This window comes from Syzygium oleosum, unplaced genomic scaffold (assembly GCF_021117445.2).
Source record: "Syzygium oleosum isolate NSW1041296 unplaced genomic scaffold, Sole_v2.1 Sole_v2.06, whole genome shotgun sequence".
In the NCBI taxonomy this organism is placed as follows: domain Eukaryota; kingdom Viridiplantae; phylum Streptophyta; class Magnoliopsida; order Myrtales; family Myrtaceae; genus Syzygium; species Syzygium oleosum.
The window spans coordinates 13433333-13455267 of record NW_026607490.1 but is presented as its reverse complement, the minus strand read 5'-3'; the positions used below and the strand labels follow the sequence as shown (position 1 = coordinate 13455267).

Sequence of the window (21935 nt, the reverse complement as noted above, 5' to 3'; positions counted from 1 at the left end):
ATACGGCGACCCGGTGGGCAAGAGGAAAAGAGGGGCACGACGGATTTACGGATCTTTCCTGATTTGCCCTCGGGGTCTGCCTCTGCCGGCGGGGCATATTCGGTGTCAGATTCGGTGATTTCGTCGCTCGCGCGAGGGCAGTGAAGGAAGTTCGGCTGAAATCGGGACGTTGGGAAAGACTGCGCGGCGATTTTCTTCTCCCGTTGTATTTTAAAGCCCCGAGAGGATGAGACGTGCCCTTTCGGACAAATGTGGGGTTTCTATCTTCTCTCCTTTGGAGCTTCCCATGATGCCTCCACATCAGCACTTTGACTCGGCTTGGTTCAAAGTAGAATTCCAAAAAATACGCTAAAATTATATGAAAATGCGACCACTACTTCTGTAAAAAAATTTCGAATTCAAGCTCTGATCGATCTAATAACTCGACTTATTCAAAATTGAGAAAAATGTAATTAAACTCGAGTGACTAGCGAGTGGAGCTTAATCGTGAATCATGGAACAAAATTCAAGGATGCGACTTGCTATCACGTATCGATACTTAAATGCTGTCGGTATACTTATGTTGAACTAGATACTGTAGTTTATGTTCTCGAAAATAAGTCTGCTTATAGAATCCTGAATCGAGCCGTTTTGTCTAAAATATATAAACTATTTATAATGTGAATACATTTGGAACCGATCGCTCCTTAAAAATCACGACTTTGTCGTTTTATAATTGCTCGATTGAATATGTGACTTGTACAAACATTGGGATTAAATACTTTACATGTAAAAAGAATATGAAATAAAATGAGTTTGTAACCTCTGACAAAATATACGATCATCGAAAGCAAATTTGTAGGAGCCAAAAAGTCTTTTTCTCTCCCTCTCTCTTCTTTCATCGTCTCCTTCAACCTTTAGTCATGGGACGAGGATTTGAGGGTTTGAGCTAGTCTCACCCTCCCCCCATCTACTGTTGATTTAAATTGTGTTTTATTGTTCTTTTCTTATTTTTCTTCTTTCCCAATTTAAATCCGAGAGCTCTCTTCTTCCGATGTGGCTCCAAATGTGAGAGTTTGAACTTTCCCAATCTATTTCTAGATTTAGGAGCTATCATCTCTCGATCTATGTTTGGGAGTTTAATAAATATGCTTTTGGAAATTCGATACCCCTATGCTCTATCCGTATATAGGTTCTTTGTCTCTGGCTTCAATGGGATCACAAGAGTTTGGCGTCTCAGTGAACCACGAAAATTTGCTCTTCCAGGCGTTAAATATGTGTTTGTTGAACTTGTTTTGGTTATCTCCGTACGATGACGGTGTAAAGAAAGCTGAACCTAGGTGCGTGTCGCCAACTGATAATGTCGTAATTATTTGAGAAGAAATTTTCGGTTTGTGCTCATTACCTGCGAAGATACGATATCTAGCGATCGGCTACTGATTATTTTACTTGACAGATCCATTCTTGCGGAACAAGTGTGTATTTAATCCTGTCGGTGCTCCATTGATCCTCTTTATTTTCTTGTTTTGGCTTTGTGTGACAATATTCTGGGTTTCTTTGTCATGAAATTTAAGTACTTCTCATGTATCCTTTTGAGCAATATTTTCCTTTGACTAAAACAAAAAAACCTCAGACAAAAAGTCAAGAATGTACATTTTAAGAAGGCAAAGAGTGTGAATAAATTTATTTTTTTTATTTCACATTTAGCTCACTAATAATATAAATAAGAAAGTAATGCGTGGTACGTGCCATATTCGGTGGCTCTTGCAAGTTTATATTGGTAGTGGAATATTTATAAAACTACAGTGAAATTAATTCACAAAAAAAACGGATGTTACAAGCCTACATTTGTTTTTCAGAAAAAAATGATTTGAAAAATAATTTCCTAAAAATATTATTTATTTTACTTGAAATAATTATTTAATTGAAAATGTTTTTGTTATTGACGAAAATTAACGTTTAAATATTTTCGTAGATAATGATAATATTTTCTGTTCATTTATTTTTATAAGCGATAATTTTTAGGAAAATATATTCTAAATCATTCATTGCAAATCAAACGAAGATTTAACAAAACAGTGAGATTCGAGAAAAATTATTGCGAAGAGTAAGGCTTTGTTCGTTTCATGGAAAATATTACGTTTCTGGAAAATGTTTTCCAGGAAGCCATTTTCCTAGAAAATGATACAATTTTCTGATGTTCGATTAAAATCTAAAAAAGTCTAGAAAATGATACAATTGTCCGGTGTTCAACTGAAATCTGAAAAAGTCTCGGAAAATATTTTTCATTGTTTGGTATAGAAAAGATTTTCGTCCTTGCACTACTTTTAATAAATTTTTAATTTTTTAAAATTTTCTTTTTTTTCCTTCTTCCTCGGCTGCCGCCGTGACCGATGACCGGCCGGAGAAGAAGATAGAAAAGAGAAAGAAAAAGAACAAAGAAAAAAATAAAAATATAATAAAATATTAGAATTCCTCTGATGCCTCCACATCAGCACTTTGACTCGGCTTGGTTCAAAGTAGAATTCCAAAAGATGCACGTAAAATTGGTGCTAATATTCGTGGAGGTTTATGAAAATGTAAGTGCAACTTCTATCAAATGTTTTCGAATTCAAGATCCAATTGATCTAATAACTCGACTTATTCAAAATTGAGAAGAATGTAATTAAACTCGAGTGACTAGCGGGTGGAGCTTGATCATGAATCATGGAACAAAGTTCGAGGATGCAACTTACTATTGCGTATCGATACTTAAATACTCTTGGTGTACTTATGTCGAACTAGATACAATAGTTTCTATTTTTGAAAACAAATCTACTTATAGAATTTTGAGTCGAGAAGTTTTTGTCTAAAATAAACAAACTATATATAATATGAATACGTTTGGAACCGATCGCTGCCTTAAAAATTATGACTTTGTCGTCTTATAATTGCTCGATTGAATATATGACTTGTACGAACATTAGGATTGTATACTTTACATATAAAAAGAATATCTCCCCCCTTCAAAATCGGACGTGAAAGTTTCCGTCCGTCCGGCTCAAGTAATTACACCAAATATAAAAGGGGGTTTTCTCTTTCAAATTCTCGAAAAACCTCCAAAAATCTACTCCTTCCTCGAATAAGCAGTGAAGAACACAGCAACATTTCATTGATTCATTCTTATTTTCATTTTATTTAGATTTTTTGAATTCTTTGTTCAATTATGAATTACTACATAAATGAAATTTGAAATTCTTGAGCAGTCTACTTCCCTTTGAACAATCCATTGGGTTGTAATTCCTAAGGGATTTACTTTCTATGTATCCTTCCATTCCATCTTTTAGGTCCGGACATCACCTCGACGGTTATGCTACAATCTACTTAAAGTCTATATGCGATGGATAGACTCCTGCAACCATGACATAATTGCTACCTGAACATAAAAATAATTTCATTTCCTTCTAAAAGAAATTGATGATTAATTTCACAAAATGAAGAAGTCTTTTGGTCCAACTAAAAATGACTATTTCTTTTTTACTGAATCGACCATAGACCAATCCCCTTGGAATAGTTCATACACCCATAATTCTGAGCTTCATGTTACTCCTTTCATGAGACATGCCAAATCTCGAGCATCCCAATTTGGTTGACTGGAATGATTGTTTCTCATTTCAAATTTGTAAAATTAGAATTTCAATCAATAAAATGAGTTTGTAACCTCAGACAAAAAGTCACTAATGTACAGATTAAGAAGGGAAAGAGTGTGAATGAAATTTTTATTTTGCATTTATTTCACATTCAGCTCGTACTAATTATATAAATAAGAACATAATGCGTGGTTGTGCCATATTCGGTGGCTCTTGCAAGTTTATATTGGTAGTGGAATATTGTAGTGAAATTAATTCACAAAATAAGTAGAAGTTAAAAGACTATTTGTTTATAAAAAAAACGAATGATTTGACAAATAATTTCTTAAAAATGATCATTTATATTACTCGGATAATTGCTTAATCGAAAATATTTTTGTTATCGACGATAATTAATGCTTAAATATTTTCGTGGATAATGATAATATTTTCTATTAATTTATTTTTGTAAGCAATACAAATAATAATCTTAAAAAAAATCATTTTTCAAATAATTCATCACAAATCAAACGAAGCTTGAAGAAAAAAGTGAGATTTGAGAAAAATTATTGCGGAGCAAAATGATCAATTTTGTAGAGACTAATCTTCAAATCATTTCCTTCATATGTAGTATAGATAAATCCATTGCTCAATTGACTTAGCTCAAACTTTATAAGTACGAAACTAATTTATTCACCAAATCCTTTTTTTTTTTCATCAGCCTCATACACTTCACATTCACTTTATGAAGAAAATTCACAACCCACCTCCAAACATGGTGACCCAATCATAAAGGGGTCGCATAGTCTTTCGTGAGCTCATAAATTCGAATCATATCCGAAACGAACTTCTAAGTTACATTTATTACCTCAACGAGAAAGACTTTCAAACTTACAATATGTCGATGAGATTTATAACGATAGACATATATTCATATGAATAGATCGACTAGTAATGAATTAAATTGCACATATTGCAACGGGTAGTAGTAGTGGTAACTACTTCTTCGTATTTTGGTTATTAAAAAAAAATCGCGACCCATCACGGCTTGGGCGGCAAGGCCAAGTCCGACCACCGCCCTGATCTTCGAGCCGCGCGGCGCGGGTCCACATCCCGCACGCGAGCCGGCGCTGGCTTCACTTCCCGCGGCGGGAAACGAAAACAAAGACTGGCGGGAAATTTTCGCACCCATTCGCATTACACGAAAAAGAAAAAAGAAAACTACCCCGAAAAGAATAATAAGAAATAATAATAAAAAGCGGAAAAACTATTAAAACAAAAATACGAAAAATCACAAACCCTCCTCCCCCTCCTCCTCGCTTCCTCCATTTTCGGACACCGTCTCCGACTCCTCCCCTCCTCCTCCTTCCTCCCCCTTTTTTAAATTTCGGATCGCCGCTTCCGATTCCGATTCGGCCTCTCACGCACTCTCTCCATCTCTAGAACGATCGGCGACGAACTCGATCGATCCGCCGATCTGCGCCGGGGAGCAGGCCTCCAGCGCCGACGACAGCCGCCATGGCGAGGCCCTCGAAGCAGCCGGCGTCGTCCGACGAGGCCCTGTCTGACGGCTCCGAGGAGGAGGAGCCGCAGCAGCAGCAGCAGCTCAACGAGCCGGTCGACGAGGAGGACGAGGAGGAGCTCGAGGCCGTCGCCCGCTCGGCCAGCTCCGCCGACGAGGACGACGACGACGCCGCTCCTGCCGCCGGCGCGGCCGACGAGAATGGCGAGGCCGAGGAGGAGGAGGATGACGACGAGGTTCGGTTGTTTGCCTGCGTGGTTTCTGCTGGAATTTTGGTGCCGGATCTTTTCGTTTGCTTGCTAGGGTTTGCGGGGGTCGGTGCGGTTATAGGTCTCTCTGGTGTTTTGCGCTGGGAAGTGGATGTCCGCTTCGTGTTTGAATGCGAGTTTTTGAAGAAGGTTTAGAATGAGCGCTGGATTTCGATCGAGGATGTTGAGTTAGGACACTCGAGAGACGAGTTGCTGTTCTACTGGTCTCTCGTGATTCTTTTACTGCATTCGTTTCTGCAGATTGGCGCTTGCTGTATTGATCCTCCGCTTTACTAGCGTATTGCGCAGAATGAAGTCTAACAATGCACAAGTATACACGCATAATTACATGTTCTGTAAGGTTAAATTCGCACAAGAGCTGTGGCATTTTCGAGGTGAACTTATGTCTTGCTCTTCTTGCGGGGTTTACTATTTTCTGGTGTACTCTCAGTTGGATGAAGAAGAGTAGAAGTTAGGAGTTTCTCTTGCTCGTAGTGTAGGCACGGTATTCAATTTTAATATTGTGCATGCCAATAATTATGCCTTCTTTGAGAGGAATTTCTGTTTGTTTTACTGTTTTTTTTCCTAGTGGGTTGGTTTTGCATCTCCATGGCTAGAGGACTCGAGCAGGTCTGCAACTGTTCATGTTTCTTTGAAACTGATGACTGGGGTTTTCCCCTTTTATTTTAACATTTCCTTGTGATTAAAGCTTCATCAATCGCCTCACCATTTACAAAGTGGGAAACAATGGCAACCATAGCTCGTCTATCTTGCTTTGTTTCTGTCTTTACAAACACAACTTAAGTTGGCTAGTGCTTCCATACGTCTGAAATGTTGTTAGATACTTGTAAGTATGACCCAGTGAGGATCAGAAGCGTTGCTGCTATTTATTTATTTTTGTATTCTTTTTCCCCATTCATTCTGCAGGAAGACAATGTTGGGACAGAAGTGAGCAAGCGTGAGAAGGCCAGGCTTCGTGAAATGCAAAGGTTGAAGAAGCAGAAGATTCAAGACATATTGGATCAGCAAAATGCCGCTATTGACGCTGATATGGTGCCTTTACATTTTAAGAATGACTCTTTCTTGCATTATTTCGAGCTCGTGTATTGATTGTGACTAAAATTTTCTTGTTTTTGAAATTATTTTTCAAGAATAATAAGGGAAAAGGGCGGTTGAAGTATCTCCTGCAGCAAACTGAGATTTTTGCTCATTTTGCCAAAGGCAACCAATCCGCTTCACAGAAGATCAAAGGAAGGTACTATTAAAAATGACAATTCTCTCTGTGTTTTGTGCATTGGAGATATAATTTCTAGTACATATGTTACTTTCGACTGCCTACTGAACAATTTCTGAATTGGTCCTAACTTTCTTCAGACTTCATAGTTGCTTAATTGGGACTGAAAGCTTTGTTTGATCCTTGATGGACGTTTAGCTTTATATTATTAAATGCCTAATGCCGGATTTCTTTAGAGGAAAGGTGCCTACGGTCCAGTGGTCTAACCCTAGCTAGATTTCCAGTTACATTTGGTGTTAAGGTTCAATATTCAAAGGGAATTGAGATTTGCTAACATTTGTGCAAATGAACTGTTAGTTTGTAACCTTATATTGATTGTTCTCTCCCAGTGGACAAATAAACATCTGCTCATGCTTAAAAGTGGAGAAAACACGTTTGGGAAGTTCAAGTCATAATTTCCCAGACCATTTCTGTGTTTAGCATTCATGATTGTTCATTAACGTTTTTCTTTGCTTAATGTGTAGGGGTCGTCATGAATCTAAAATTACTGAAGAGGAAGAGGATGAAGAATGTCTTAAGGAGGAAGAAGATGGCTTATCTGGTACAGGAAACACGCGGCTGGTGACCCAACCCTCTTGTAATCTCTCTCTCTCTCTCTCTCGATTGGTCGAAAGAAGGATAGTCTTTGCCGCTTATATCTCTCCTGTAACCCTGCTTTAACTTGTAGAAGTGGTATTGTTTGCTGCAATTTCAGAACGCTAGGTAATGAGGGATTGTAAATGTTCTTGGTGTTGACATGATTTCTTATCACTAAGAATTAGAACACTCCAAGTTCTTACTTTGGTTTTGACAAAGTAGAGGTTTTTGGCTTCCCTTTCCCAACCCTTGTCTAGGCAGGAACCTCATGCACTGGGGACACCCTTTATTGTATTGTCATCTAGCTCTAAAGAGATTCTCTTTTGGTCTGATTTATCCAATTATCTTGCCAACAGGATATCTCCAGCATATATAAGTTCACTGCTTTCTTAAGTTCTATTTGTATGCTTGTTTTGCAGGTATACAAGGGAAGATGAGGGATTACCAGCTTGCTGGATTGAATTGGCTCATAAGATTGTATGAGAATGGCATTAACGGAATACTTGCAGATGAAATGGTAGGTCACAGGCTGTAGCATTTAGATGTAATAACTTTTTAATTCGACTTTGAGCTTGATTTATATTGCACATTCAGCTCATGAGTAATCATGCAATGATCTTTATTTATTATTGTACCTGATATTGGTTGGTCTCAGGGTCTTGGAAAGACGCTGCAGACTATCTCGTTAATGGGCTATCTGCATGAGTTCAGAGGAATTACTGGTCCTCACATGGTTGTTGCTCCAAAGTCAACTCTGGGTAACTGGATGAATGAAATTCGCCGCTTTTGCCCAGTTCTCCGTGCTGTAAAGTTCCTTGGTAATCCAGAAGAAAGGGTATAGCTTTCGTGCACTGTTGCTCACTTTTATGGTACATACAAATGCCAAGAAGAGTAATTAATGTAACACTTTTTTACTGCTGCAGAGGTATATACGTGAAGATCTATTGGTTGCTGGGAAGTTTGATGTATGTGTTACCAGTTTTGAGATGGCAATTAAAGAGAAGTCTGCCTTGCGCCGATTTAGCTGGCGATATATAATAATTGATGAAGCCCACAGGATCAAGAACGAAAATTCTCTACTTTCAAAAACGATGAGGCTGTATAATACCAACTATCGTCTCCTCATCACTGGTACACCGCTTCAGGTACATTCTTTACCTTGGATTTGGAAGCTTTGAGAAATTGCTTTTAATCATTGACCTCCTGGTTATCTCTAGGTTATTTTCGACCAAAAAAAAAAATCTCTAGGGTATTTAAGAAATAGGCTTCACTCTTTAGGAGAAGCTGCTCTGAATAGTGAAACTTAATTGGTACATTGTATATATCTAATGCATCACAAATTTACATCGGATGGATATTTTCATTGTGGAAATATAGGTTATTTCTCCCTTTCTGTCTCCAAGTCAAGTTTCTGTGATGAGGAAATAGAGGTTTTAATTTTATGACATCCATGTCATAGAAACTTTCAAATCTTAATCAATTTTTAGCTCTTCCTCTGTAGTATGTTCAGTAGATTTTACTAGAGTTAATCCCTTGAATCTGCTCAACATTTCTACAAAGATTGGTTCTTTTGCACTGGGTTTTCTTTTTTCAAATTTCGATAAAGTGCTGTTTCTTAGGATGCTGCTGTTGTTCTTTTGCTACAGAACAATCTCCATGAGCTGTGGTCTCTTCTGAACTTTCTGCTTCCAGAAATATTCAGTTCGGCAGAAACTTTTGATGAGTGGTTTCAAATTTCTGGTGAAAATGATCAGCAGGAAGTTGTCCAACAACTTCATAAGGTAGGCCTGAAACTATTGTTTTGGAACAATTTGATGCCTTTATATGATTTCTTACTTTTTCATTTTTCTAAATTAAGGTTCTCCGGCCCTTTCTCCTCCGAAGGTTGAAGTCAGATGTAGAGAAAGGTTTGCCTCCTAAGAAGGAAACAATCTTGAAAGTTGGCATGTCTCAGATGCAAAAACATTATTACAGAGCTTTACTGCAGAAAGATTTAGAAGTCGTTAATGCTGGTGGAGAAAGAAAGCGTCTCTTGAATATAGCAATGCAGTTGCGTAAATGCTGTAATCATCCGTACCTTTTTCAAGGTGCTGAACCGGGCCCTCCTTATACGACAGGAGATCATTTGATAACCAATGCAGGTAAGATTCTGTTTGAAGTGGAGTTTGTGGTGCCTCCCTATCAGATAATGGCTGATGCCCTTGTGTATTAATTTTAATTGCAGGTAAAATGGTTCTTTTGGATAAGTTGCTTCCAAAACTAAAAGAACGTGATTCTAGGGTCCTTATTTTTTCACAGGTAAAGTGACCTTTGAAACATTATTCTTTCATGAGTGCTGTGAAATAAGGATGTGTTTGTATATGTGGTGTTCTTTCCTTTTGAGCATCACGTACAATGTGATTGATTCTTTTCCCTGGTGGATGGCTTGGTTCCAAATTCAGATGACAAGGTTGCTGGACATTCTTGAGGATTACTTGATGTTTCGTGGGTACCTGTATTGTCGGATTGATGGTAATACAGGTGGAGAAGAACGTGATGCTTCCATTGACGCTTTCAATAAGCCAGGAAGTGAGAAGTTTGTATTCTTGTTGTCCACAAGAGCTGGTGGTCTTGGCATTAATCTCGCTACTGCAGATGTTGTCATTCTCTATGACAGTGACTGGTTGGTCTTACCTCTGAGTTTTACTTGAGCTATCGTGTCCTCCTCTTTTTCATCTCGTGGCTAATATTATGACTTTTCGTTCTTTCAGGAATCCACAGGTTGATTTGCAAGCACAGGATCGTGCACACAGAATTGGTCAGAAAAAGGAAGTTCAAGTGTTTAGATTTTGCACAGAGGTTTGTGTTGCTTGTCTCTATAACTTTGAAGGAAGTTATTTCTATTGTTCTGGTACTAATCACATGGTGACTATTTGTGATTTAGTACACTATTGAGGAGAAAGTGATTGAGAGGGCCTACAAAAAGCTTGCCCTGGATGCCTTGGTGATTCAGCAAGGACGATTGGCTGAGCAGAAAAGTAAGATGTTACTTAATTAGTACATTCAGTGTGTAGCTGGTTTCTAAGTTGTGCCACTCATATCTTTTGGTATCTTGCTCCATGCAGCTGTCAATAAAGATGAGCTGCTTCAAATGGTCAGATTCGGTGCAGAAATGGTTTTCAGTTCTAAGGATAGCACCATTACAGATGAGGATATTGACAGAATTATAGCCAAGGGAGAAGAGGCAACAGCTGAGCTTGATGCCAAGATGAAGAAGTTTACAGAGGATGCAATCAAATTCAAGATGGACGACAGTGAGTATACTGATGCTTTAAAATATTTCATTAGTTCAATCGCAAAGTTGCTCACATCTGCCCTGTGTCACTGCAGCTGCTGAGCTCTATGATTTCGATGATGAAAAGGTAAATTTGATCCAATGGTCCTTGGTCTATATTAAGTAATCTGTGTGGCATCTGCATCAGGCATATCTATGTAGTTTAGGTGGTTTAATTGGGTGCTTCTTAGTGCAGGAGGATAGTAAGTTTGACTTTAAGAAAATCGTCAGCGAAAACTGGATTGAACCTCCAAAAAGAGAGCGGAAGCGCAAGTACTGATTTTTTTTTTTTTTTAAAGTTTCTGTGCATCTAATTTTGTTTCCCTTCACACCTTATCACACCTTACCATATCATATTATTGGCTTCTCTTCCTGAATTAGCTACTCGGAATCTGAGTACTTTAAGCAAACGATGCGGCAAGGTGGACCTGCAAAACCCAAAGAGCCTCGAATTCCTCGCATGCCTCAACTGTAAATTTCTCGAGCTGCCTTCTCTTTGACTTAGGAATGTGTTCTGACATTCTGTAATAATCTTTCGCTTTTATTTTCTGTTGCAGGCATGACTTCCAGTTTTTCAACACTCAAAGGTTGAGTGAGCTATATGAAAAAGAAGTACGCTATCTCATGGTGGGTATAAATGATTTAACATTTTCTGTTGCCATTTACCCGTCTAGCTTGAAACTGTTCTTGAATCTTGACATGTTTATCTATATTCGATTTTGCAGCAAACACATCAGAAGAATCAAATGAAAGATGCAATAGACGTGGATGAGACTGAAGGTACTTTTAGTGCACATTGGTTTCTCTGATGAAGGATCTTGTCATTTTATGCTAACTGAGCATTTAAATTTCAGATGTAGGAGATCCATTGACAGCTGAGGAGCTGGAAGAAAAGGAGAGGTTATTGGAAGAGGTACTTGCCTGAGTGTGTATATTTGTTTAATGGGATAATGTTCCTGTTGAGTCTTTCTTAATATCATATAATTGGTATTTCTTAGGGATTTTCAACATGGAGTAGAAGAGACTTTAATACCTTCATCAGAGCTTGTGAAAAGTATGGCCGGAATGACATCAAGAGTATTGCTTCTGAGATGGAAGGTAAAACAGAGGAAGAAGTTGAAAGATATGCAAAGGTTTTTAAAGAAAGATACAAGGAATTGAACGGTGAGTATCCTACTTTGGCAATTTCTTCCATTTTGGCCTTGAGTGGCTAATGTGGGATAATATGATGTCTTGACATACGTTAGGGCCATATTGTGGTATATTGTCTGTTGAGCAATGGACTTCAGAAACTGTATAAGAAACTTCATAATTGCAAGAGTTGGGATGTAGACATCGTGCTTCTTTGTTCACCAGAAGCTCTTTCTTCAACTTGATTAATGGAGATTACTTCATTTTGCTGAGGACAACTCTGTTACATCTCTGCAAAAACTGTCGGACAAGTTGATTGATGATAACATGTTAAATGTTACTGGAAACTATTTGGTTTATTATGAAGTGCCTGGTTTTGCCTAAACTCATCGGTGGCCCATCCTATAACAAATAGTACACTGCACTAAGTCTCGCTTTCAGACAGTAGATTCTGATGTGCTTTAATGGGAACAGATTTGTGTGACTTTTCAGAAACATCATGAAATTGTTTACATGTGGCCTCTTCTTGTTTTTGAGCCTGTATTGATTGCTTCTGGATACTTTGCAGATTATGATAGAATTATAAAAAATATTGAACGCGGAGAGGCTAGGATATCTCGAAAAGACGAGATCATGAAAGCTATTGGAAAGAAATTGGATCGCTACAAGAATCCATGGCTGGAATTGAAGATTCAGTACGGTCAGAACAAAGGAAAATTGTACAACGAAGAATGCGATCGGTTCATGGTCTGAATGTTATCCCATTTATGTGTTTAGGGACAAGTCACCACAAAATAGTTTGTTCCCATAAGTATTAGTCCTGTTTAACCTTTTTGTGATTTTACTGGTTCACTGTCACAGATATGCATGGTTCACAAGCTTGGGTATGGAAACTGGGATGAACTGAAGGCGGCTTTTCGCACATCACCTTTATTTCGGTTTGATTGGTTTGTGAAATCTCGCACAACTCAAGAGCTTGCGCGGAGGTGTGACACACTCATTCGGTTGGTGGAGAAGGAAAATCAAGAATATGACGAGAGGGAGAGGCAAGCCCGTAAAGAGAAGAAGCTTGCCAAGGTTGATTTCCCTCGTGAAACTGATAATGACGCCCTCTGGCATATCTTCGTTTTCAATGTGCTGTTGCTTAAGATGGAAGAAGCGTGTCATCCATTAGTGACTAACCATTTGTTTTCTTGAATTTTAGTCTCAGAGCATGACGCCATCAAAGCGGGCCGTGTCTAGGCAGGCCAACGAGAGCCCAAGTTCCCTAAGGAAGCGCAAGCAATCGTCCATGGATGACTATCTCAGCTCGGTAAGTACCCTGTTTCCCCTTTCATTGCTATTTCCATTTATATTTAGGAGCAATTGGACTCAGCTGACACTGAGAAGCTAACAATGGGGTCTTTAGCAGGGAAAGAGGAGGAAATGAAGGAATTTGGCAGAGGACAAGTATTACAAGAGAAGTCAGTTAATGTTGGGCCCCCCTCATTGCGACCGTCTACTCCTACTTTTTGAATTTGCGGTGGAAGGTTAAGGGTAGTAATTACATAGCGATATTGCTAAGTATGGTAGTTTTTCGAAGTTGTACACCAAATGATGAATACCAGCTCCAAAATGACCGCATATTTCGACCCTTGTAATGGCTTCCGGTCCGTGGAGCTCTATTCAATTAACATACCTTAGCGGGGACAGGAGAGTTTGTTGTTCATTCTTATCGTTATTCAGTGGATACTGACCGTCGTTTATATGCGTAACTTACAAAGTTCTCTAAAATGATTATCTCCCGTACTGGCAACAACAGAAGAAAGAAAAAGAGGGAAGCAAGCGGGTTTAGAGCTAAAGACACATTAGAGAGAGAGAGAGACTGGAAAAAGGGGTGCAGCAATTGGGAATTCCACACCAAATGTCATCATGTACAGAACACATCCAAGGGGGGCAAAAATGAGACATTCTCCCCCTCTCCTTTCACCATGAACTGGAAATCCTACTTACATATCAAGAGCTTATAGATCCTGCGGCATACGGGCTAAAAAGGACATTACAGCACCATAGTTTCCAATATACCAAAACCATCTCTCTTTTTTTTTGAACCGTTTTTCTTCCTGTACGTCACATGATAATGTGGATGTTTCAACTAGAAGAATTGACAGAAAAAAAAGGACAAGCAGCATCAACGTCGGACACAACGAACCCCCTTATTCATAACCCTTAGTTTCAACCAGAAGCAGCCTTCTCGTGATCAAGTAAAAGCCGACATGGCAGCAGCTCTGAGTCTCGGTGTGCGTCTTATTCGTTCGTGGAATCGAAGCTACCCACTGCACCCGCACGCTTTCTCTCCCTCCAGTTCTCACCCCATACTTTGGCTTCCGCCACCGCGCGTTCTCTGTCCAGGTCACGGTTCCTTGGAGTCTCTCTCCCTCTGCCTGCACTCCCCGGGCTGTCTCTGTGGGAGTCTGCCCGCTCAAGGTCATCCAGACCCCACTTCCTCCCAGACCCACCGCCAGTTTCAGTGCGCCCCAGCTCAGCTCCGCTAGTCAATTGCCTTCCTTGGTCTCTCTTTCTGAAATCGGGCGAATTCCTGTGAGTGGAAGGGGAACCGCGATACCCATCCGGGCTATCCAAACCGTCAGCCGTGCCCCTCCGGTCATCCCTAATCCTCGGAGTAGAAGGACCCACTCGGTTGCTTTGGCCAGAAGCTGAGTTTGGGTCGTAAGTTTGGGAGGCCAAATATGTAAGAGCTGTCACAACGTCTCCTATTAAAGGCCTCGTGGCTGCCTGTTCTTGTAGGCACATTGCGGCAACTGCTAGAGCTTGGTAAAGTCCACGCATTGGGTACCGCCCTTGCAGTAGAGGGTCGGCCATCTTGGGGAACTTTCTACGGTCTTTGAAGAGCGGCCGAGCCTACAAACCACGTCATATTAGAAGAGAGGATTCTCAGCTTGCATTGTTTCATTGAAAAAACAAAATCCACAAACAATGTCTGTTCCTTGTAAGGTGCACAACAAATGATTCAGAAAAATATGAGAAACCTACCCATGCCACAAGATTATGTTCCCCAGGAGCCCTTGAGTTGTCAATTGCCTTGCGCCCAGTTATGAGTTCAAGAAAGACAACTCCAAAGCTGTAGACATCAGATTTTAGAGTTAGTTGGCCAGTCATTGCATATTCAGGAGCACAATAACCATATGTCCCCATAACACGCGTCGAGACATGAGTTTTGTCCCCAACAGGCCCCAGCTTTGCAAGCCCGAAATCTGATAATTTAGGGTGGAAGCCCTCGTCAAGAAGGATGTTGGAGGATTTTAGGTCTCTGTATATAACTGGAGGATTTGCTTTGTCGTGCAAATACTCCAAGCCCTTGGCTGCTCCAGCTGCTATCTTCATCCTTGTGTTCCAGTCCAGAGGCTCCTTATCCGGAGGAAGATCTAAAAAGACAATTCAAATGGCAATTAAATGGCCTCAAGCATTTGCCTACTGTGTATTATTCGAATAGGAGGAAGTCACTGAAATGCCATTATCGATAAAAAAATAATACGTAAGTATTGTGTCCACCTCCCCTGGAGGCTGGTGGTACTGTGTCCACCTCTCCTCGCAGTACGCAAACCGCCTCATTTCAAGCATTCAGCATTTTCCGACTTGCATGTGCTTATATTGCTCCTAAGAATACCGAGTCTTTCCAGGTCAAACCTTTCAAAGGGCCACTTATAGATATTTTGTTGCCAAGGATATCATCTTGATCACCAAGTCTCCTACTTTTGCTAACACTCAATGCTAAAAAATATCAGCAAGTCATCTTAACCAATTTGTTGTGCAGCTTAAAGCTAAAAGAGAAGTAATTGATTCTTAAGTGTGGTGCCGTGGTGGTGGGTCCTGCGCTAGCGTCACCCCAGGTTTACCCCTCCGGCTGTCGGCCGTGCGGGGGTTCCTGGGTTATCAAAAAAAAAAAAAAAAAAAAGAGAAGTAATTGTTTGTTTTTCACTAACATCCATCTGATTAATTCATATGAAGACCTCATTTAATGACTCATCCCCAGACAAAAGAGGAATGATTCGAACAAGTATTTGAGTAGAAATCTATTAGATCGTGAGCAATCTCATTCACAAGGTTGGGATTTCATTCTCCTGAAGTAAGTCTTTTCATGGATAGCTGAGGCATTTGTTACTAGGAAAACATGTGAGCAGGAGGACTTGCTAGTTGATGGAAACCAGTGACCTACCTAGCTAATCCATCTATATCAAATGAGTCAACATTAGCCCGTTGGATCAACTAGTTATTCAAGTTGTCAACAACAGGGGCTCTGACTTCCAAATAAAGTAGCCATAGATATTCAAACTGGTAAATCAAGATATGATATTTTTCCTTCCAATCATTACCATGCCAACAATGGCCAGTATCAGCTTGACAGCCCTTTCAGCCATGTTACTTGATGAAAGCTCTATACCAATGCTCTAACACGAGTACCAATTTAAGGTGAAGTCTTATATAACTATTCTACCGTATCATTTTGCAGGGCTTCAGTCATGATTCTAGATTCTCCCTATGGAGGACAAGGGTTGTCAAAGCTTTAAACCATGTCAAAGAATGCGACAATGAGATACCGATGGACCATTTTGAGAGAACAAAAACAAAGTCAATCCTAAGTGCACAAAAGGAGAGCCATCTACATAGATCTCTACGGTATGCATGTAGGTGTAGAGATAGATCTTTTTAAAGTAAACAAAGAATTATCAGAGGTATGATGCATGGACCTTCACAATCTGGAAATAGCTAACATTTCTAAAACTATAATTTAAGTTTCATCTGAGAAAGCTTTCTACTTTAATCTGTTTTTCTGTAATAAAATTCAAACAAAGCATTTAAATCGGGCATCTAATTTCCTATCTTATACTCAAACAACAAAGTCAAGATGGACGAGAAAATTGTGCAAAAGCTAAAGGGTGTTTGTTTTACAGAAAAGTAACAATTTTAAAAAATATTCCTAATGCTAATCATTTATATCATTCAGAAAAATTAGTCAATGGAAATTATTTTCATTATGAACAACAATTTATGCCTAAACATTTTCGTTGATAACGAAAACATTATTCGTTCATTTATTTTGAGCGGCAAGGGTGATCATTACGTGGACAACATTGTCCAAATTATTGATTCTCCCAATCAAAAATGCACTCTAAGCATGCATTTTTTTTTTCCAAAGAATCATTTGGTGTCTACAACACGTCTAGTATTAACTATCAGCAATGGAAAATTAAGTTGAACATACATTTTCACCAAACTGATACTCCAGTATTAGGAGGATCGCCTTGTCATTTGAAAAAATCTTCCAAATGACAGCATGATGTCTTATAGTACAGCAAAGTACTAGAGAGAAATACCATCCAGTGTTTAAACCAGAGAAATATGACATCACTAGGTGGATAAAAACACTTGAAGCCAACTACAAAAGTTCTAATGATGATTTGAGAAAGTTGATATATTACATGTGCTTTTTTATTTGATACACTTCCATAAGGACAGTCATGACTCTTCATATAAGCCTATGCGTGATATTAAATCCATTTTGCCAATCACCGTGGTTTTAGTAACTTCCATTCCAATTACCATGGTAATATTTATCAAGAATGAACCTTGTATTGGTCTATCTCCTGCCAGGATATAAAGGATTTCAGCAGAAGAAACAGGTGAGCTTGCAGCGGAACTTGAAGTGGCTTGTCAAGCCTTTCAAACCACTTACTATAGAAGGAAGCCGCCTTGTATTCAAAAACCATAAGTGGAAGGTTACTAAATCTTGTAACCAAAATAAAAGAATGTTAGTCAATGGCAATTCTGGTTCTTTTATTAATCTCCAACATCTCTCCACCTTCGTCAAAGCCATTGCAGCCTCTTTATTGTCAAGCTTTTCAACCTCTAAAAGTGTCTGGTTAATTTCGTTTCCAACGTTTCCCACCTTCTAATGACTCCACTGCTTTCAAATATATTTAATCCGCTTCAGCTTCGAGAAAAGAGAAACTGTAGTATCCCCCGGCAGAACTATTCTTCCAGCTATTATTAACTACCTCTTCGAAGTCTTCTACTTTTAGACATATTTTTTAATCTAAAAGGAGGTGTGCCCACCTAATACCTCTCACTATGAAAACTATAGGATGGTGATCTAAAGTCGACCAAGGTAGAAACTTTGGCACACGTTCGGGTTCTTAAAACATTTTTTGTTCAGTCGAAGTCTCCCCCAATCACATAAGGCACATCCCCTTTGCTTTCCATCACAAAAAGCTCGTCCAAGAACAAATTCCTAGCAGAACCTTCTCCTAGAGAATATCTCTCACGTTTAAAACAATAGGATGGTGATCTAAAGTCGACTGAGGTAGAAGCTTTGGCACTGAGTTCAGGTTTTTAAACTTTATTTGTTTAATTGAAGTCTGCCCCAATCACCTAAGGCACTTCCCATTTGCTTTCCATAAGGAAAAGCTAGTCCAAAAGTTCCTGGCCGAACCCTCTCCTAGAGCATACAGCTAAACTTACCCAAGAAATAAGGTTCAGGGAACAAACAGTTGAAGGAAAAATCAGAGAAAGGTCGTCAGAGGCAATGGGGAAGTCACAAAGTTGCGTAGGTATTTCATAGGTCAGAGAATATTTGGTTCAGGTGAGCAAAACAGAAGAGGCATGGGAAGGGTCAGACGGAGGTTGTTGGAGGTGAAGCCATCTGACATCAGAGAGGTCATCAGAAGTTGGGGTTGCCACCAAAAGGATGGTCGAGAAAGATTGAAGTTTGGATTATCGGCCAGAAATTGGGTGGCTCATCAGAGATCCAGGAAGCCCGTGGAGGCCATTCTGGGCCCTCCCTCCCTCTCTCTCTCTCTCACACACACACACACTGAATCAGCAAGTCTTTCAAATAAGCAGTCGAAAAGGAAGATTTATTATATTCAAAGAATTGCATTTAGAAGTTACTGAATGCCATTTGAGATTCATCAGCTCCAATACAAACAATGCAAAACGTACAGCTCAAGGAGCAAATTCACCAGACTCTATTTTTCGAAAAGATTTCATCAGTTATGTGTTCTGTTCTAGTGCAATATCAACTTCCACCGCTACTACCATGCTAAAGGCAGCAGTCCACAGCTGCTACTAAATATAGAGCACTCAATTATGAAGTCATTGATGTGGTACCATCATTAACATAATAAAGAATGCACAAGGAACTGTGCAATCAGCAACCAGTTATGATGCTACTGCTGCACTCCCAGATACCATCACCAGCTGCTCATGCCTCTCGACCTAATACTTGGCATTAATGTGTTTAAGATTTAACAGCAATGGAAGTTAATGTGTTAGCATCTCCTTGACGCTCTACCTATGAAGTTTGGTTTACCTATCCTCGAATTGTTCCAATTTTACCGGATGTTCCAAAAGAAAAACCTAAGATACAGTTGCTGACTCTCCATAAGCACCATAGACATATCAAGAAGCACAATAAGGAACTTCCATTTTTGTAACATAGAAATGCAATAAGTGATTTAGCATAGCCATACCGTGCAAGTGATCCTCCAATGATCCTAGTGGCATAAACTCATAAACAAGGAGGCGTTGGTCCCCATCAGCACAATAACCGATCAAGTTGACAAGATTCGGGTGGTGTAATAGGCTGAGCATGAGAACCTCTACCAAAAATTCTCTATTTCCTTGAAGGCCATTTCGGTCAAGCTGCTTAACAGCTACTACCTGAACATGTATTTCAGTGGAAACAAAGATCACCATGAGAGAGAGAGAGAGAGAGAGAGAGAGAGAGAGAGAGAGAGAGAGAGAGAGAGAGAGAGAGGACTAGGCAATCAGAGAACTCTATCTGAGAATTTATGCATTCTATCAACTATTTACACTATTTACAACTGCCAAGTTCTAGAATTAAGCAAAAATTATAGTTGTGAACCAAGTGAGAAAAACTTAGGATTCTTAACACAAACATGCCAGCGTAAAAACCTCTTTACAGTAGCAGCCTCCGAATAAGATTATAGATATGAATTCTGTTGATGAAATGAATTTACTTACTAAATAAAATATGTATTGGTGTCATCATAACTTCTGGTGAAATTACCTTTTTACCCTGCCTATGTACAGAACAGAAGTCCAAAAAATTGTTATGACACACTACAAAAGAATCAGGCAAGAATAGGCAAAACTAACCTGGCCTGTACTCTCTAGACGGCCTTTATAGACACGACCAAATCCTCCTTCACCCAGTAGACATTCTGGTCTAAAATTTTTTGTCGCGGCAGCAAGCTCTCGAAAGGTAAATGTTTGCGCAGCAATATGAGCTGTTGGTCCATCTTTTGGCACTGGTACTTCCTTCTTGGGGTCGGACCCATTTCGAGATTTTGTTTTGTCTGCAAAGAATTTCAGTCATTAAAATCAGGCGAGTTGAGGGAATTGAGTAGAAAAGTAATCCTTTCAATAAATATGGCATCTCAATAAACATGTCGCATAAATCAGATTAACTAAATAATCAAGAAAGACCATATCTTACGACAAAAGTGAGCTTCCTTATCAGATTTAGGTTGCATATAGTTGGACACAATTGAACACCAAAAACTCTTATTACGAAGCATCACCCACAAATTTAAGGATGCCCTACAGCTAACCAGGGTAACCACTGTTAAAGCTTAATAAATAGTCAGCACAAGAATCTCTTTAAGTCCAATATCAAAAGATGCCCGCCAATACACTTTCCCAAGACAGTGGATTTGATCTTAGCCACCAAAACACGGCTGTACAAAACCAATACCCAACACTAAATTAGTTGGACCTTAACCCTGCACAGAAAGTCTGTTGACTATAATAGTTCGAGACTCATCACAAGAAACTGCATTGGCAGTTTTAAGCTCAAACACTACTTTGACACACCTCTAAGGAAAGTGGAAAAACATTTCATTTAAGGGCAATCAGTTTGCCTTCTTAATGATTCCACTTGAAAAGTTTAAAATTGCGCTCACACAGTATTGACTAGCCTATGTCTCTCCCTTAGCTCATAAATGCAAAACCCAGAAAATTGTCCACTAAAACCAAATGTCAGGAACTCCGATAACCCACAGACAGATCTCAAAAAAAAAATCAATAGCCCCAAGCAACCGAAACAGTCAAGAAATAAGAAACCCCAATTCCCTGAAAAAAGATGAACCGTGAAATGCATCGGATCAAATAAGAACTAGCATCAAAGGCACAATTAGCTCAGGGAGGAAAAATACACCGACGACAGAAAGGGCAAGAACCAACACCCATTGATCAAGCAAATCCAGAACAAGACTCAAAAACGATTCAAGAATTTCATGGGGAAAAACCAAGAAAGGAAGATCTTTCGCTTTACCTGAGCTGCTGACTCTGCTCACATGATGAGAGTGAGCAGCCGAGGCTTCTTTAGCCGAATCCTTCTTGCTCACTTCCTTCACTCCACTCCCGTCCTTGCCCTTGGATGATCCAAAACAAGGCAAACACCCACCCATATCAAATCAAAAGATTCCCACCACCGCACGACACCGAAACAATCGAAACCCGACACCGCCCGCGAATCGCCCACCCGCGACCCCAGCTAGGACAACCGCATAGCATCAAAAGCACCGGACTTCAAACCGCACGAAAGGACACGCAGCACAGTCTCGGCTTCCCCATCTCCCCGACCCAAGACCCATTGAGAATTCCGACCCAAGACCGCTCCTTTCGCTCGCACTCCCGCTGCGGACACGCCCCGGACGCAAAAGATCAAAGACCCAACAAGCGGAACGAGCAGATCAACAAACCAGAGAAAACACAGCTCGTGGGTACAGTGGTGGTGGTGGTGGTGGTGGTGGGAGAGGAGGAAAAGTAAAAAGGTTGAGAGAACTTGAGAGGAAGAGGAAGTTTAATTTTACTTTTTACGAAATGATACATGGAAAGAACACAGCAGAGACATATATGTGGGAAAGGAACGAGGAAGAGTGAATTTGTCTTAGGGTTGGGGCAGTAAAGTTTGAAGGGAAATTATAGACTTTAGGATTAGGATTAGGATTAGCAGTATCATTAGTTGGTGTTAAATGGGTAGTTAAGAGCCAACAGCTACACGTAATCCCCCCCCCTTGTTGGATTCAAGCATTCAAACCGAAGATGCCGATGTGCCCCCACTCCACACACCACTTTGCTGCTTTTCCCATTTCTCCATTTTCCTTTTTCGGCGTTCATGTTTACGTGCCCGAAACGACCATCGCCGTAAATGTTAAGAAAAATCTTTCCATTCACGTTG

At 39.8% G+C, this 21935-nt stretch overlaps 2 protein-coding genes across 3 annotated transcripts; one reads left to right on the top strand and one right to left on the bottom strand.

Moving 5' to 3' along the window:
* The first annotated feature begins 5054 nt into the window (after window positions 1–5054).
* On the top strand, window positions 5055–13379 carry LOC115682845 (ISWI chromatin-remodeling complex ATPase CHR11). 2 transcript variants are annotated; one of them, XM_056312680.1, is made up of 25 exons: window positions 5055–5345; window positions 6285–6410; window positions 6509–6612; window positions 7116–7228; window positions 7647–7744; window positions 7883–8062; window positions 8151–8372; window positions 8874–9008; window positions 9086–9368; window positions 9452–9525; window positions 9669–9889; window positions 9978–10065; window positions 10151–10244; window positions 10332–10520; window positions 10597–10628; window positions 10737–10813; window positions 10922–11011; window positions 11098–11167; window positions 11266–11320; window positions 11395–11453; window positions 11539–11704; window positions 12240–12418; window positions 12533–12748; window positions 12876–12983; window positions 13080–13379. In XM_056312680.1, the coding sequence occupies exons 1-25, from the start codon at window positions 5106–5108 to the stop codon at window positions 13098–13100; spliced, it is 3240 nt and encodes a 1079-aa protein (XP_056168655.1). In that variant the 5' UTR covers window positions 5055–5105; the 3' UTR covers window positions 13101–13379. The 2 variants fall into 2 exon arrangements, with proteins under 2 accessions (XP_056168655.1, XP_030463065.1); XM_030607205.2 differs by having other exon boundaries at window positions 5056–5345; window positions 13083–13379.
* A 161-nt stretch (window positions 13380–13540) lies between these two features.
* Window positions 13541–21645, bottom strand: LOC115682847 (serine/threonine-protein kinase PBL27). Its single transcript, XM_030607208.2, has 5 exons — window positions 21027–21645; window positions 19850–20049; window positions 19201–19390; window positions 14705–15096; window positions 13541–14572 (listed from the first exon to the last, which is right to left on the bottom strand). Exons 1-5 carry the CDS (start codon window positions 21160–21162, stop codon window positions 13958–13960), a joined length of 1533 nt encoding a protein of 510 aa, XP_030463068.1. The 5' UTR covers window positions 21163–21645; the 3' UTR covers window positions 13541–13957.
* Window positions 21646–21935: the final 290 nt, after the last annotated feature.